The sequence below is a fragment of the Polyodon spathula genome, chromosome 6 (assembly GCF_017654505.1).
Source record: "Polyodon spathula isolate WHYD16114869_AA chromosome 6, ASM1765450v1, whole genome shotgun sequence".
In the NCBI taxonomy this organism is placed as follows: Eukaryota; Metazoa; Chordata; class Actinopteri; order Acipenseriformes; family Polyodontidae; genus Polyodon; species Polyodon spathula.
This window is the reverse complement of record NC_054539.1, coordinates 73,499,267-73,511,578: the sequence shown is the minus strand read 5'-3', so window position 1 is coordinate 73,511,578 and position 12,312 is coordinate 73,499,267. Positions and strand designations below refer to the sequence as shown.

The following is a 12,312-nucleotide window of genomic DNA, read 5'->3' as shown; positions in this document are numbered from 1 at the left end:
ATAATAATAATAATAATACATAGATAATAGCCCCAAGGGGAGGGCACCCCGTCACAGACCAACAGTCAGAAATGTACAATAAAAAGTTTGGAAACAAGGCAATCCTATTCCTATCCTAGTCTTCTGAAAGTCACAATGCTGCACTTAATGTGAAAAATGAATCATACAAGTTCCTGCAGCAATGTAAACAAAAGCAGACAGTACAATGAAGCAGGAGGGAGCAAAAGCTAAAGGAGATACCAGAGATTGTAATAAGAGTGGGTAATGATGGAAAGCAACTCAAAACACTTAGCTCCCTCACAGCAGCCAGACAAGATAGATTTGTTTCCACTTAGTACAAGTACATACTCATTTCATAACAATCCACTCAGACAATCTGATAAACAGTGGGAAAGTAGACGCTGTGTCCCTCCCCCCTGCCTCAATCACACAATGAACTGCACAGTCCTTGTAGTCAACAACATGCTACGAGTGACGCAGTCACAGAAAATAGCACACTATAACCCGAGTAGAGAATGAATGGTGAATGCATTACACTAATACCCATGTTCACATTTATAAAAACGTTCTCATTACAGAAAAAGAGCAACACACACATTCATAAGTTATCCAGAAGCAACAGGAAACCTTTATTCTTTAATACAACAAGCACTGCTGTACTGTAGTATGCATGGATAAAAAACCTTGCATAAATACAACTACAGCATAGAAATAAACCTAGGAGTCAAATGACTATAACCAGAAATATACAGAGAGGGAGAAAGCATATTACTGCCCTAACATTTATTGATATGCAAGATGACACTAACTTGCATGAAGGAAGCCTGTGACATTTCACGCACATGTCCACAGTAAAGTGTGTGAGTCATGGGATATTTTCTGATTCCTTCAGTTTTCAAAACAAAGATCTGAGGATCTGACTTCTATATCTGATCTCAAATAAATTGGGCCAAATTAGACTTTTCAGCTCTTTACTTATTTAGAACTTAACAATCATATGAGATATTCCATTTCAAAAGGGAAACTTTTGGATAATAGTTTCAAATGGAGCCTAAATGCCTGTGTCATAACATCACTCCTAATAGTTGTAGTAGCTTGCTCCAACATTATTCTTTATCACAATTCAGGAAAGTAATGCATCCAAAGTTAGATAAGGTTTAAAGATAGCATACACATGACAGAAAAAAGGAACATTTTGACAAAAAAAAAAAAAAAAAAAAAAAAAAACAACTTCAGTTTACTGAGAGAACACCAGGTGGTCAGTAAGACTTACGTCCCATATCTTCAGTTAAAGTATGGTTGAAGATCCACTAATACAATTATTTATGTATATTTTTATTTGTATCTATTTTTATATAGCGCCTTTCATACTAGACCACCATCACAAAGCACTTTACAAGAAACTAGGTTGTGTGAACTATGCATCAGCTGCAGAGTCACTTACAACAACGTCTCATCTTTTAAAGAAATGATGCATAGAAAGTGTATCCCAACTACATTGATTCTGTACATACAGAACCTATTACTGGATTTGTGACCTAATGCCTGGGCAAGGTAACAGTCTATATAAATTAGGTTGCTTTCTGATTTTTTTTTTTTGACAACATGCACTTTGCAAATACAGTTTGACCCCATATTGTGTTTCAGTATTAAAAATGCATTTTAATTACCTTTTTTGATGCATGAATGTCAAAAAATGGTTTATTTCTGACGCTGAAAGGTTCCTTTGTTTTGTCAAGTTGTCCATTCTTCATTTTCTCAAGCCTTGGAAAGATGATTTCCTTTTCTATACAAATCAGTCGAATATTGAAATCACACTGACCAACAGGCTGCCCCTACAAAAAAAATGTAAAACGTAAGAATAGAAAAGATGCACATCTGCCTGCACCCCCATTACAGAATATGAAAAATGCCCAGATTATAGAATATAAAAATGCTACAGCCAAAGCTACACTGGAGTGGCTAAGGAACAAAAAGGTAAATGTCCCTGAGTGGCCCAGTCAGAGCCCCGACCTAAATCCAATCAAACATTTGTGGCATGACTCGAAGATTGCTGTCCATCAACGCTCCCCAAGGAACCTGACAGAGCTTGGACAGTTTTGTAAAGAAGAATGGTTAAATATTGCCAAATCTAGGTGTGCAAAGTTGGTAGAGACCTATCCCAACAGACTCACAGCTGTAATTGCTGCCAAAGGTGCTTCCACCAAGTATTAACTCAGGGGGGTGGAGACTTATCCAAGCATGATCTTTCAGTTTTGTATTTTTAGGCTGGTAGTTTTTGTGTATTAGGTTCGTGTAGTTTCCTATTCGGTCATATTATCGAAGAATGTTCTTATATACGCCGAGAACACATGAGCCGGCTCGTTTGGTACAGCCGTTTGGCGCTGCTCCTAGTGCGAGTGGAGGTGGACCACACCTCCAACGGAGCGATTGATACACTGCGCGTCGGAAGCCTGCGTTTACCAAAATCACTACTATATATATATATGCAATATATATATATATATATATATATATATATATATATATATATATATATATATTCCCTGCAGCACAATTTATTTTAAATTTGTATACACTGTGACATTCCGAATTATGTCTGTTCACCCCACTGGTTTATACTCTTTGACGAGTTCTTTCACAGGATGTTGCTGGCAGCTGTCCTTTACCGTCTTCTGCCTTGGCGCTTTTGTCTGCCACAGCCTTGGAGGTAGTTCTGCTGCCCTTGCTGAAAGTTTCTCTACTGCACTGTAAGGTATCAAACTCACGATTGTGTTATTATATAAACAGTGGAGAGACCAACATGCCACAGTAGTGTAAATTATAAAAAATTGGGCCCTGCCTACAAAGAGACTATACTCTTTACAACATACGTTGCTTTTCATAAAAACCTACTTTAAAAGATTTTGATCTGCTACGCATTAAATAAAAAGGGCTTGTTTTTCTTGAAGATGCACGATTTTAGAGCCAATAATCACATTCCTAGAAAAGAAATGCAATGACAACACAGGCCGGTGGCGCGTCGTGGGCGAAGCGAGCTGGTATTTGTTTTCATTTCACTTCTTCAATGTGGGATGTGTCATATGCATAAATGATAGTGAGGTTGGCGTGGTGTTATTTACTCAACTTAAATCTCCATATGTCACTTTAGGTGTGATTATATAAAAAGTACTTTGAGAAAAAATGAACTAACTAATATAACTACACCCTGTAAATCCAATTCCATTTAAATAGTAGAGACAGAGAGAGAGAGTGAGAGAGTGAGAAAGAGAGAGAACACAAGACAATTGACACAATCACTGTATCCTACTGTAATGTAGTGCTGCATTTAGGTTAGATCAGGAAGACATTATTTTCCCCCCAAAATAAAGATCCTGTTGTGTTCAAATAAAGAAAAAAAAAAAAAAAGAAAAGCTTCTTTCACAAAAAAAAAAACAGTCCAACTTCCTCTGAGCAACCCTGTAATCTAGAATCTATATGCTGCATCATTTTAATTTCAGCTGTATGAAAACACTGTTAGGCGGCTGACACATCTTCCCTGCAGAAATCAGCAATCTTTAACGTTTCATTAAACTTGGAACGGAGCCTTGCACAAAGGCTTAGAAATGCAATTTCAGACACCAGTCAATGGAACATTAAACAGCTACAGACAGATTTTATATCATTTTCCCCAATCTGCAAATACCGACCATTATGAATAAAAAATAAATAAAAATAATGAAAAAATGATGTATTAAAACAATAAAAAAAAAAGGTCACTTAAATGTTAAATCTCTGCTAATTTAGCAACGTCTCTGTTTTTTTTTTTGGTCTCATAATTGATTATGTTTTATCTCAGTGCTAAAATAAAACAAACTTAAAAATTGATAACCAAGGACTTCTTGTGCAAATAATCAGCTATTTAATTACCAGTAACTATTTTACAGATAATGAAGAAAAACAGAAGAGTGAATGCATTTCGAGTCACTAAAGCAAAGGGTTCTGAAAATGAAATTAATTTGTAATATGCACTAAAAAACACACATATTACAAACAGTGCTGGGACAAATATCCGAATAATCAAACTAACATTTCTTGACATGTATTCGGATACAAAAATCAGATGTTCGTATTCGCTACAAATGACAAAAACACCTTGCACTTACTTACCATCTCACCAGAATATGAGCAATAGTCAAAAAATGGCAAATGAAAAAAAGCTGTGTGTGACATGTGAGATGAACACACACACACAAACAGAGGATCAACACAGCATCTCGAGCCTCTACTTAAAAGTTTTAGGACAGCAAAAAGTAAACAACCCAGGATTATGCACACGCACCATTAGCGATCTCTATGGAAAGCCATCTTGTCCTGCAGTCATTCTGAAAAGCCTACCCAACTTCTTGAAAATGTTGTGCAGTGATTTTTATACACACTGTATATATTATACATAATTTGCTGCGACTTTGTTATGTGGAATGTAATAAACGAGAACCAAAATGTTTAGTTTTTTTCCCCCCTTTACAACGCCATTTCCACGTTTGTTTTATATAAAGTTCTCTTTCATTTGCTTGTTCAGCTACAAAAAGGCACATGTAAACCTCATGTTATTATTTCATGAAAACATGTCAATATAGCAAGAGTACCCCAAATGGACAAAATAGTATCTCTAGTACCTTTATTCAATTAATTGACAGAGATATAAACAGCATTGATATACCTTCATACTGTGAACATGGTCAAAAATAGTCTATTGAAAACTTCTGGGCCGTGATTACTCAGATTTAACACAACATCGTCCAATTAAAAAGTGACGCTGCCTGCCTGCCTGCCTTGTCTCTAGCTCTGAAATCGTCCTGATAGTTGGCTGTCAGTTGGCAGATACTGTACCCAAGATTGCACAAATTACAGCAAGATGATTCACTCGCCATCTGACTAGCACATACCAAAGAAAACCGAGAAACATTGAGAGCTGTAAATGAGTAAAGGGTCCTTAAACAGACGAGTATACAGTTTCTTACATAAGTATTTGTCACTTCCTACAATTGTCTTTCTGAAGTGCAAAATAAATTTAATTGCCATTTTACCCTCAATACCTCTTATTTTGTTTACAGTATAAGTGCAGTTCATTGTACACCACTGCTTTTCACAACACGAAGGAACAGACAACACTGGAAGTGTCACCATTCTTGTGCCTTTTTTTCAGTTTTAAGAGCATACCATTAAGTTGCATCTGTCCCTTTCAGAATGGTCGATTATGTTTTAAATGACAAGTTTTTGTTCACAAAATCAAAAGGAGTTCCATTTCCTAACTAGACCAAAAGACCTTGGCAAGTATTCAGTGGGATCTAATTCACGAAATTAGTTTGGAAAGCAATACACTGGAGCATGCAGCTTGAGGGCAGTGTCCTAAAGGAAGGCTGTGATACCGACAGCATGAAATGTGTGAAGAGCCTTTCCAGGTGGCTCACAACCAACATTTAGGCTACCTATAGCTCTACCGATGTTAAAGAGAGCAGAGGGTTGTCAATAGATGGAAGTCAAGAAACCTAATGATTACTTCAGTTTTTTCGTTAGGAAACACTCTGTTGTTCAGCTTTTACCCCTATGGATTATACCCTAAAACAAATAAGCCAGGCCATGTTACAATAGACAAATATGATACCCGCAGAGTGCTAAACATTTACACTCTAAAATTATACATTTTAGAGGCAAGTTTGAAGAGGTACATAAAGTTGAACTAAAATATACATAGATACAAACTACAAATATGAATGCATCAAATTCTAGACATAATACAAAATACATATTCAGTACTTTTAGATAGTGTCTGATTATTGAACCATATAGAAGCACTGCAGCCAATGCATTTTGGTGATTGCAACTTGCAAACCACTGTTTTATGTATTCCAGGCTGCTATCTGAGATCAACATTTTTGCTTACAGTGAAGGTTTTAACTTGCATGAGGCTGATGAACTTGCTGAAGCGACTCGAGTGAAGAGCTGTAAAATGCCACGCGCTGCTTTAAATCACTGAAGGAAAACAAAGAACAAGCTTTGGTACTTTTGAGCAAGTGTTCACAGAATGACAACTTGAAAGTAATGAATCCGCTTCAGCTTCATGGTTCAGAAACCAAATGCATTAAAACGCAAGTTTCCCTGAGCTTCTTCAACCAAACATGAAGTACTTTGATCATTTTAATATATTGTACTCATTCCAGCAATGCAAATATCAACGGCTATTTTTTCTATTTCACTAAATCCGTTATACATTATTTTATGCAACAATTGAACGCATAATATGAAACAGTCTAAGACCACATTTATTAGATATTTGAATACTTTTTCATGCTGCTAAAAGCAGCACCCATTTCATAGTAAAGACACCGTCCCCTTTCTTTGCAGTGGGCTTCAGGTATTTAATTATATATATTACTGAACTAACGTAATTAGCGTTATTTATATTGAATAGTTTAGTAATAAACAAGATTTGAGTAGATCGATAAAATGCACCCGACACAGCCACCTGATTTTAGATTTAATGTTTAAAAGAGACTATCAATTTATTTCTGTAGTTTAATACTGTGCTATATTATACATTTACAGCTACTGGTAAAAAAATAAAAAAAATAAAAAAATGTTCCCCAAACATTCCCATGAAGGAAGAGAAATTACCTTTCTGATCAAGAGGTTTGTAAACACAAATGAAAAGGAATAAATGAAACAGATCTGTATGATCCATATAGCCAGGAGGTAATGGGTCTTGACAGAAAGAATCATAAGATTACAGCCGTGTAACAAATGTGAACACGCTACTGTATCTCAAGACCTTTTTTTGTGCAAGATGTTGAACCAATAAGGCAGTAAAAAATCTTCATGTTGACTGAGCACTAGTCATGGAACCGATTAAAATCACAGAATTGAGCTGTGTACCAAACATTAGGGCAATATAAAAGTGTACTCTCTCTACATAACCGATAATGTCAATGTGAAGCTCTATAAATCACATATCATGCACTGTATAACCCTGCAAACATGAAAATCACTTCCTCAAATTGCCTTAAAATACCCAATATATAGGCTTCAAGCAGATTCGTAAACTACTATGACAAAAAGAGGTAATTTTTATCTTTTCATAAAAATTGCCACAAAAGAGATGCCATAAGGGTCTAAAAGACAGGAATGTTCCCTACAACTGAAGTCTAAAAATAGAAGACATTATTTCCTATGGAAGTTGTTTTATCTTTAAATGGAACAAGCCTAGGGTAGATTTTCAGAAAAACTGTTTTGTACAGTTATGCTCATTAAGGTCAATTTTCTTCCTTGCATTTATTTTGTACAATGTCACCTTTTAATATTAACCATGGCTCATAATGCTAAACAACAAAACTAGAGCTGTTAAAGGCGGCACTCGTACAAAAAAGAAAAATTACCCCCTTAAAAGTAGGTTTACATAGCATTCGATACACATGGAAAAAATAAGTGCCAATATACTGTACACCGTATGGTGAAACAATTTCCACATTGACGGTCTCATTTTTGGCTCTAGGCTAAATTGCCATCATAGACACCTGTCCTCTGAAAACAAATAAATACACAGTATAAAACACAGCAAATAGCTTGTACTTACATTAAATTTCACTATGTCATAGATCAGGTACCTTGGCACTGGTTGTCCATTTACCTTGTCAATGATCATCTCCTACAGAGAGAAAAATGATCCACAGAAATAATTAAATTGAAAAGAAACACATTCTACTTGTTCATTGAAAACGTTTATAATACCGGTTGTTTAAATGGCAAAGACACAGGTTTAAACATTTAACATACTAGGCTTGCAGCCTTATACAACACCAAAAGCAGCTATTAAATCACAGCATCCCAGGAGACAAACAGAACTAGGGTATCTACATTATAAAAACCTTACACTAAAAGCAACCTTCATTAGCACTACATGTAACCATGTTACATTTCCTAGTTATGCTGCACTTTGATACATAGGGCTTTTTCTGTTTGCTTGTTTGGGAGGTGGGTTAAATTGCTTGGGCAATTTCTCATACTCCATTGAGCTCACAAACAGTTTTAAAAATGTCTAAAAATGTAAAAAAAAATAAAAAATATAATAATAATAATTGTGTCCAAAGGGGTCATAGGATAAGTGTTAGACGAGCACACAGGATAAGTGTTAGATGAGTACATTTTTCAAATTTCTCCTGCTTGAAGGTCAATGAATATACTAATTAGTACTTGTCTACTTCATAAATGCCACAAACTCCCAGCGGCATTCCAAGACAGGGCAGTCTCCTGCAGTGATCAGAACAGTCTACCACCTTCCCTGGAAATGTCCCCACAGACAATTAGCCTTATTCTTTATTTAAAACACTGTCTATTTTAAAAGTGTAGCATTTCTCTCGAGAGGGCTCCACTGGAGTTTGTAAAGCATATTGCATACATTAATTACCTTGCACACTGCTCTGGATGTCAGGGCATCAATTAAAACTGTGAATACATTGTACAGCAAAAATTTTTTTTTTTTTTTTTATTCAACTCAACTTGAAAAACTGTAAAACATATAGTATGTACCGCACCTCCAACAAGTCCAATTGCATATTGCTGTTCTATGGTGTATAAGCAAAGTACAAAAAACTTTACACAGTGTCAAATGATGATGTAATTGTAACATATCTATTAACAAAGAACTTGGGCAGATGCAGAGTTCACAGTGCCTATACTGTAGCAGACATGACTGGCTGAGGCATCCTAACGCACATGACGCTCACACCAGGTGAATTCGTTTTTTCATATACAGTAGACGTATTCCTTAAATATGGAAAATTGTACCGCTTAACCCCCACGTGCTGAACCGATCCCATCTCGGAGCTTAAGCATCAATGACACAATCTCTTTTACGGGATGACTCACTGCAATAATAAACAGTGGGGCAATCAAATCTCAAGTCTTTCTAAGGCTTGACATTAAATAACGCTCAGTATTAGGAACAATAAAAATGTTATCCCTACACACCAATTCTGATGATACACTGCAATAACGCATATACACAGGAAACCAGATTTTGAAGTGGAAGAGGACAAGTTCGAGAGGAGGCTTATACTACCCCACCCTACATCACCTTTGTGTTCTTACAGTGCTGGCCACATTTACTGCATCACCCCATTATCTTTACGAATAATGCTTTATAAAATCAATATACAGTTAGTTTTTTTGTTATTATTGATTAGCTGTTCGTGATATTCTATAACTTTTGCATATAAATAGGATTTGCTTTACAGTGCTGACATCTATTGCAGTAGATCAACAGTTAGGGTTACTGCTTTGTCGCCACTTACAGTTGGTTTTTCTGTACACTTTTTGTTGTTGTTATAGTTCGCTTTTCTATAGACTTATTTGCTATTCGTGTTTATATTGAATTCTATAAAATTGTATAGAAATATGAACTCTCTCTTTCCAATGCAAAGCGAATAATTTAATAAAAAGAACTGCATTTTTTACTTGTATTTATTCATATATTTCAAGGTTAAAAGGTTTTACATACGATTTGGCAATGTACTTTGTGATATTTTGCACAGTCTGGACTACTTTCATAAAATAGCTGACAGTGCCTGTTTTGTCACACAGACCACGCTTGGACACAATCTTGTGATCTTCAATGGAAGAAGACATTTGAAATCTGATTTAATTTTGAAACATTGTAATATTTTTTCTACATCCAACTTAGAAAGGAGTCAAAATTGGCAGTTTTTAAAACTTATTTATCAATATAAATTTTGTAATAATATTTTTTGGGGGTGCAGCTCATTTAAAAAAAATGAAATACATTCCACAACAAGGCAGGATATCACTGGAAACAGCTACGTAAGGCCTTTCTGTGAGTATATTAGGTTTTAATTTCTGACTTAAGGTTGCCAAACTACAATCACTAAAACACAAAGTGGTCATACTCATGCCCATATCTGGTCATTGCACTTAGGCAGAAAAGGGTTCAAGTCTTACCCCATCTAACAGGGTGTTTGATAGGTGAGCACGGAGATCTTTCCGGAAGGGAAATTCCAAATTGGCTATGTGAAATATTGAATTGTCTCTGTCAATCATATAGACTTCATTTTTCCCGTCAATCAGCATCATATACCTGAAAGAAACAAAACAGCATTTCTTCAAGTTAATTCTCACAAGTTTGAAATAAGGGATTATACAGTGGTGTGTTCTAAAGCAAAGGATTAAACATGTAATAGACATTTACAGCGCATTCAAAATGTGTCAGATTGGCACATTTGTACTTAATCCTTTCCATTCGAATTCTACCAACTTGCTCTCATTTGCTGAACTGAGATAAGAGAGCAACAGAAAAATGAATAAATGTTCTAACTTGCCATTTTTTTATTTATTTTTTTTTAGTTTTCAATGTGCCTGTTGATAACAGTACTTTTCTCCAGTTCCAATGCTGAAAATTAAGCCCCTTATCTTATCTTCCTGGTTAATACATAGAGCTGGAAATTCTAAAATGTTTAAATGTCTTGGCACATGGTATTTAATTCTTTTTTTTTTTTTTTTTTTTTTTTTTTTTTAAAAAAGGTACTTTTTTGGTTGCCTATTGTTCATAAGTTCAGACCTTAAAATGTGTTTTTTTATTAACAAATCTTTTTAAAAAGCAGACCAGCCTGCATAGGAAAGAAAGCTATAAAGCTTCAATTTTTATTTCCTGACTTGCTTCAAGGGATTAATGTCTTATAACAGAAATAGACTGATTTAGTTCTCTACTGCCTTACAGCAAGAAATGAACAAAACAAAATCAATACAACACTAATCCCACTCCTGGTGCATTTTGCTTGTTTAGATGGTTCGATAGAGATCTTTGAGGGAAGTTGCATGACTTTCACTCAGTGACCAGAGGCAATAAGCTGTAGTTGCTATTTTTTCAATGTCTAACTTTGAAACATAATGTTGCTCTACATCTGTACATGAACTGAATAGTTTAAAAACAGAAATGAAGTTAAGTGGAAGTCTGTTTGAGAAGCTCATAGAAGAAGATGGGGGTCTAGAGGGTGAGGGTCATTATGACTAATTAACCAGATCAGGGACTCCAACAAATAAAGAAGGATATCCCATCTCTTCTACCAAAGAAGCATCAATTACACCTCCTCTGCTAATTGCCACACTCTGTGGTAACCGTGTCTGTAGGTTGAATACAGTGGGTCAGATAATCCATCGTTATATTTTCAATGGCCTTGATTACCCCACATAACTAGACTTAGATCCAAAGATTCAGAAGAGTAAAATGATACACCATTATCTAGGTCTGAAATCGATAGGTCTAATTGAAGCCATCTTATCCAAGGTCTACTGTGACATGTAATTATATCAGCCCCCGTAAATGACATGCAAGATTCTATTTTTTTTTGTTCTAGAACCATTTGTCTTATTTCACACACATTTATGTTAATTATTCCAAATCAAATTGCCTCATCATGCAACGCATTTCAGAACTCACCCAGCAAACAAAAAATAAAAATCAGACTCAATGATTATTCAGTATAAGTAACACACCCAATAGTGATTCTGAATAATCTGTTTACAATTTAATATTCCACTACTGTTCCATGTTTCCATGCATATAAATGATAAATATCCAGAATACTACATATATTAGGCAAGGGCAATGACTGAATTACAAAGTGCAACGGAATACTAGTCTGCATGCAAACGTACCGATTGCGACTTGGAATTCCAAGCAAACACAAAATGCACATTTCATAAACGTGCTGCTTTCAAGACAAAACATATAAGCTTTGCTTGGCAGTAAATCAATGCATCTGCAAAAGCAGCCGACATCTTACGTTACTTTGCTTCCCCATAGTGTGAGTGAGGATTGATCCTACATGTTTGTCTTTATAATCTTCCATCTCGGTAAGGACCAACTGTACAGCAAACCCATGCACATGCTGCTCCTTGGCTGCCAAAACAAAATATAACACAAACAAACTGCAATCCCTTTAGACTATTAATTAGATACAACCAGACACGAAAGTCCACATATTAGCTGCAATCTGACATTGTCACAAACATCATTTCTAGTTCAAACAACCATTTTATTATTCTGACAAAGACCTTGTAAAACTACAGCACTATAGGAACAGACTCCCAATGTCAAGGACCAATTATTGTAACCGTTCCACAAGGCAAAGGTTGATAATCATACAATAAAAAGGGTACCGGAGAAATTCGGAATCACAAGACTATCCCAAACGGTATTTTACAAACCAGACAGTGGTTCAAGTGGAGAGAATAACGCTGAACTTTATTGTCTCTATAAAA

General features: G+C 35.6%; 1 protein-coding gene across 2 annotated transcripts in view; it reads right to left on the bottom strand.

The window, feature by feature from the left end:
- rngtt (RNA guanylyltransferase and 5'-phosphatase) overlaps positions 1-12,312 on the bottom strand; it is a 77,173-nt gene that overhangs the window by 41,501 nt on the left and 23,360 nt on the right. Inside the window, exons 9-11 of one of the 2 annotated variants that reach the window (XM_041253708.1) lie at positions 9,994-10,129; positions 7,613-7,684; positions 1,671-1,835 (exon numbers count right to left, since the gene is read on the bottom strand). In XM_041253708.1, coding sequence (XP_041109642.1) covers positions 1,671-1,835; positions 7,613-7,684; positions 9,994-10,129 — 373 coding nt within the window. The remainder of the gene's footprint in view (positions 1-1,670; positions 1,836-7,612; positions 7,685-9,993; positions 10,130-12,312) is intronic. The other variant, XM_041253709.1, reaches the window with a different exon arrangement.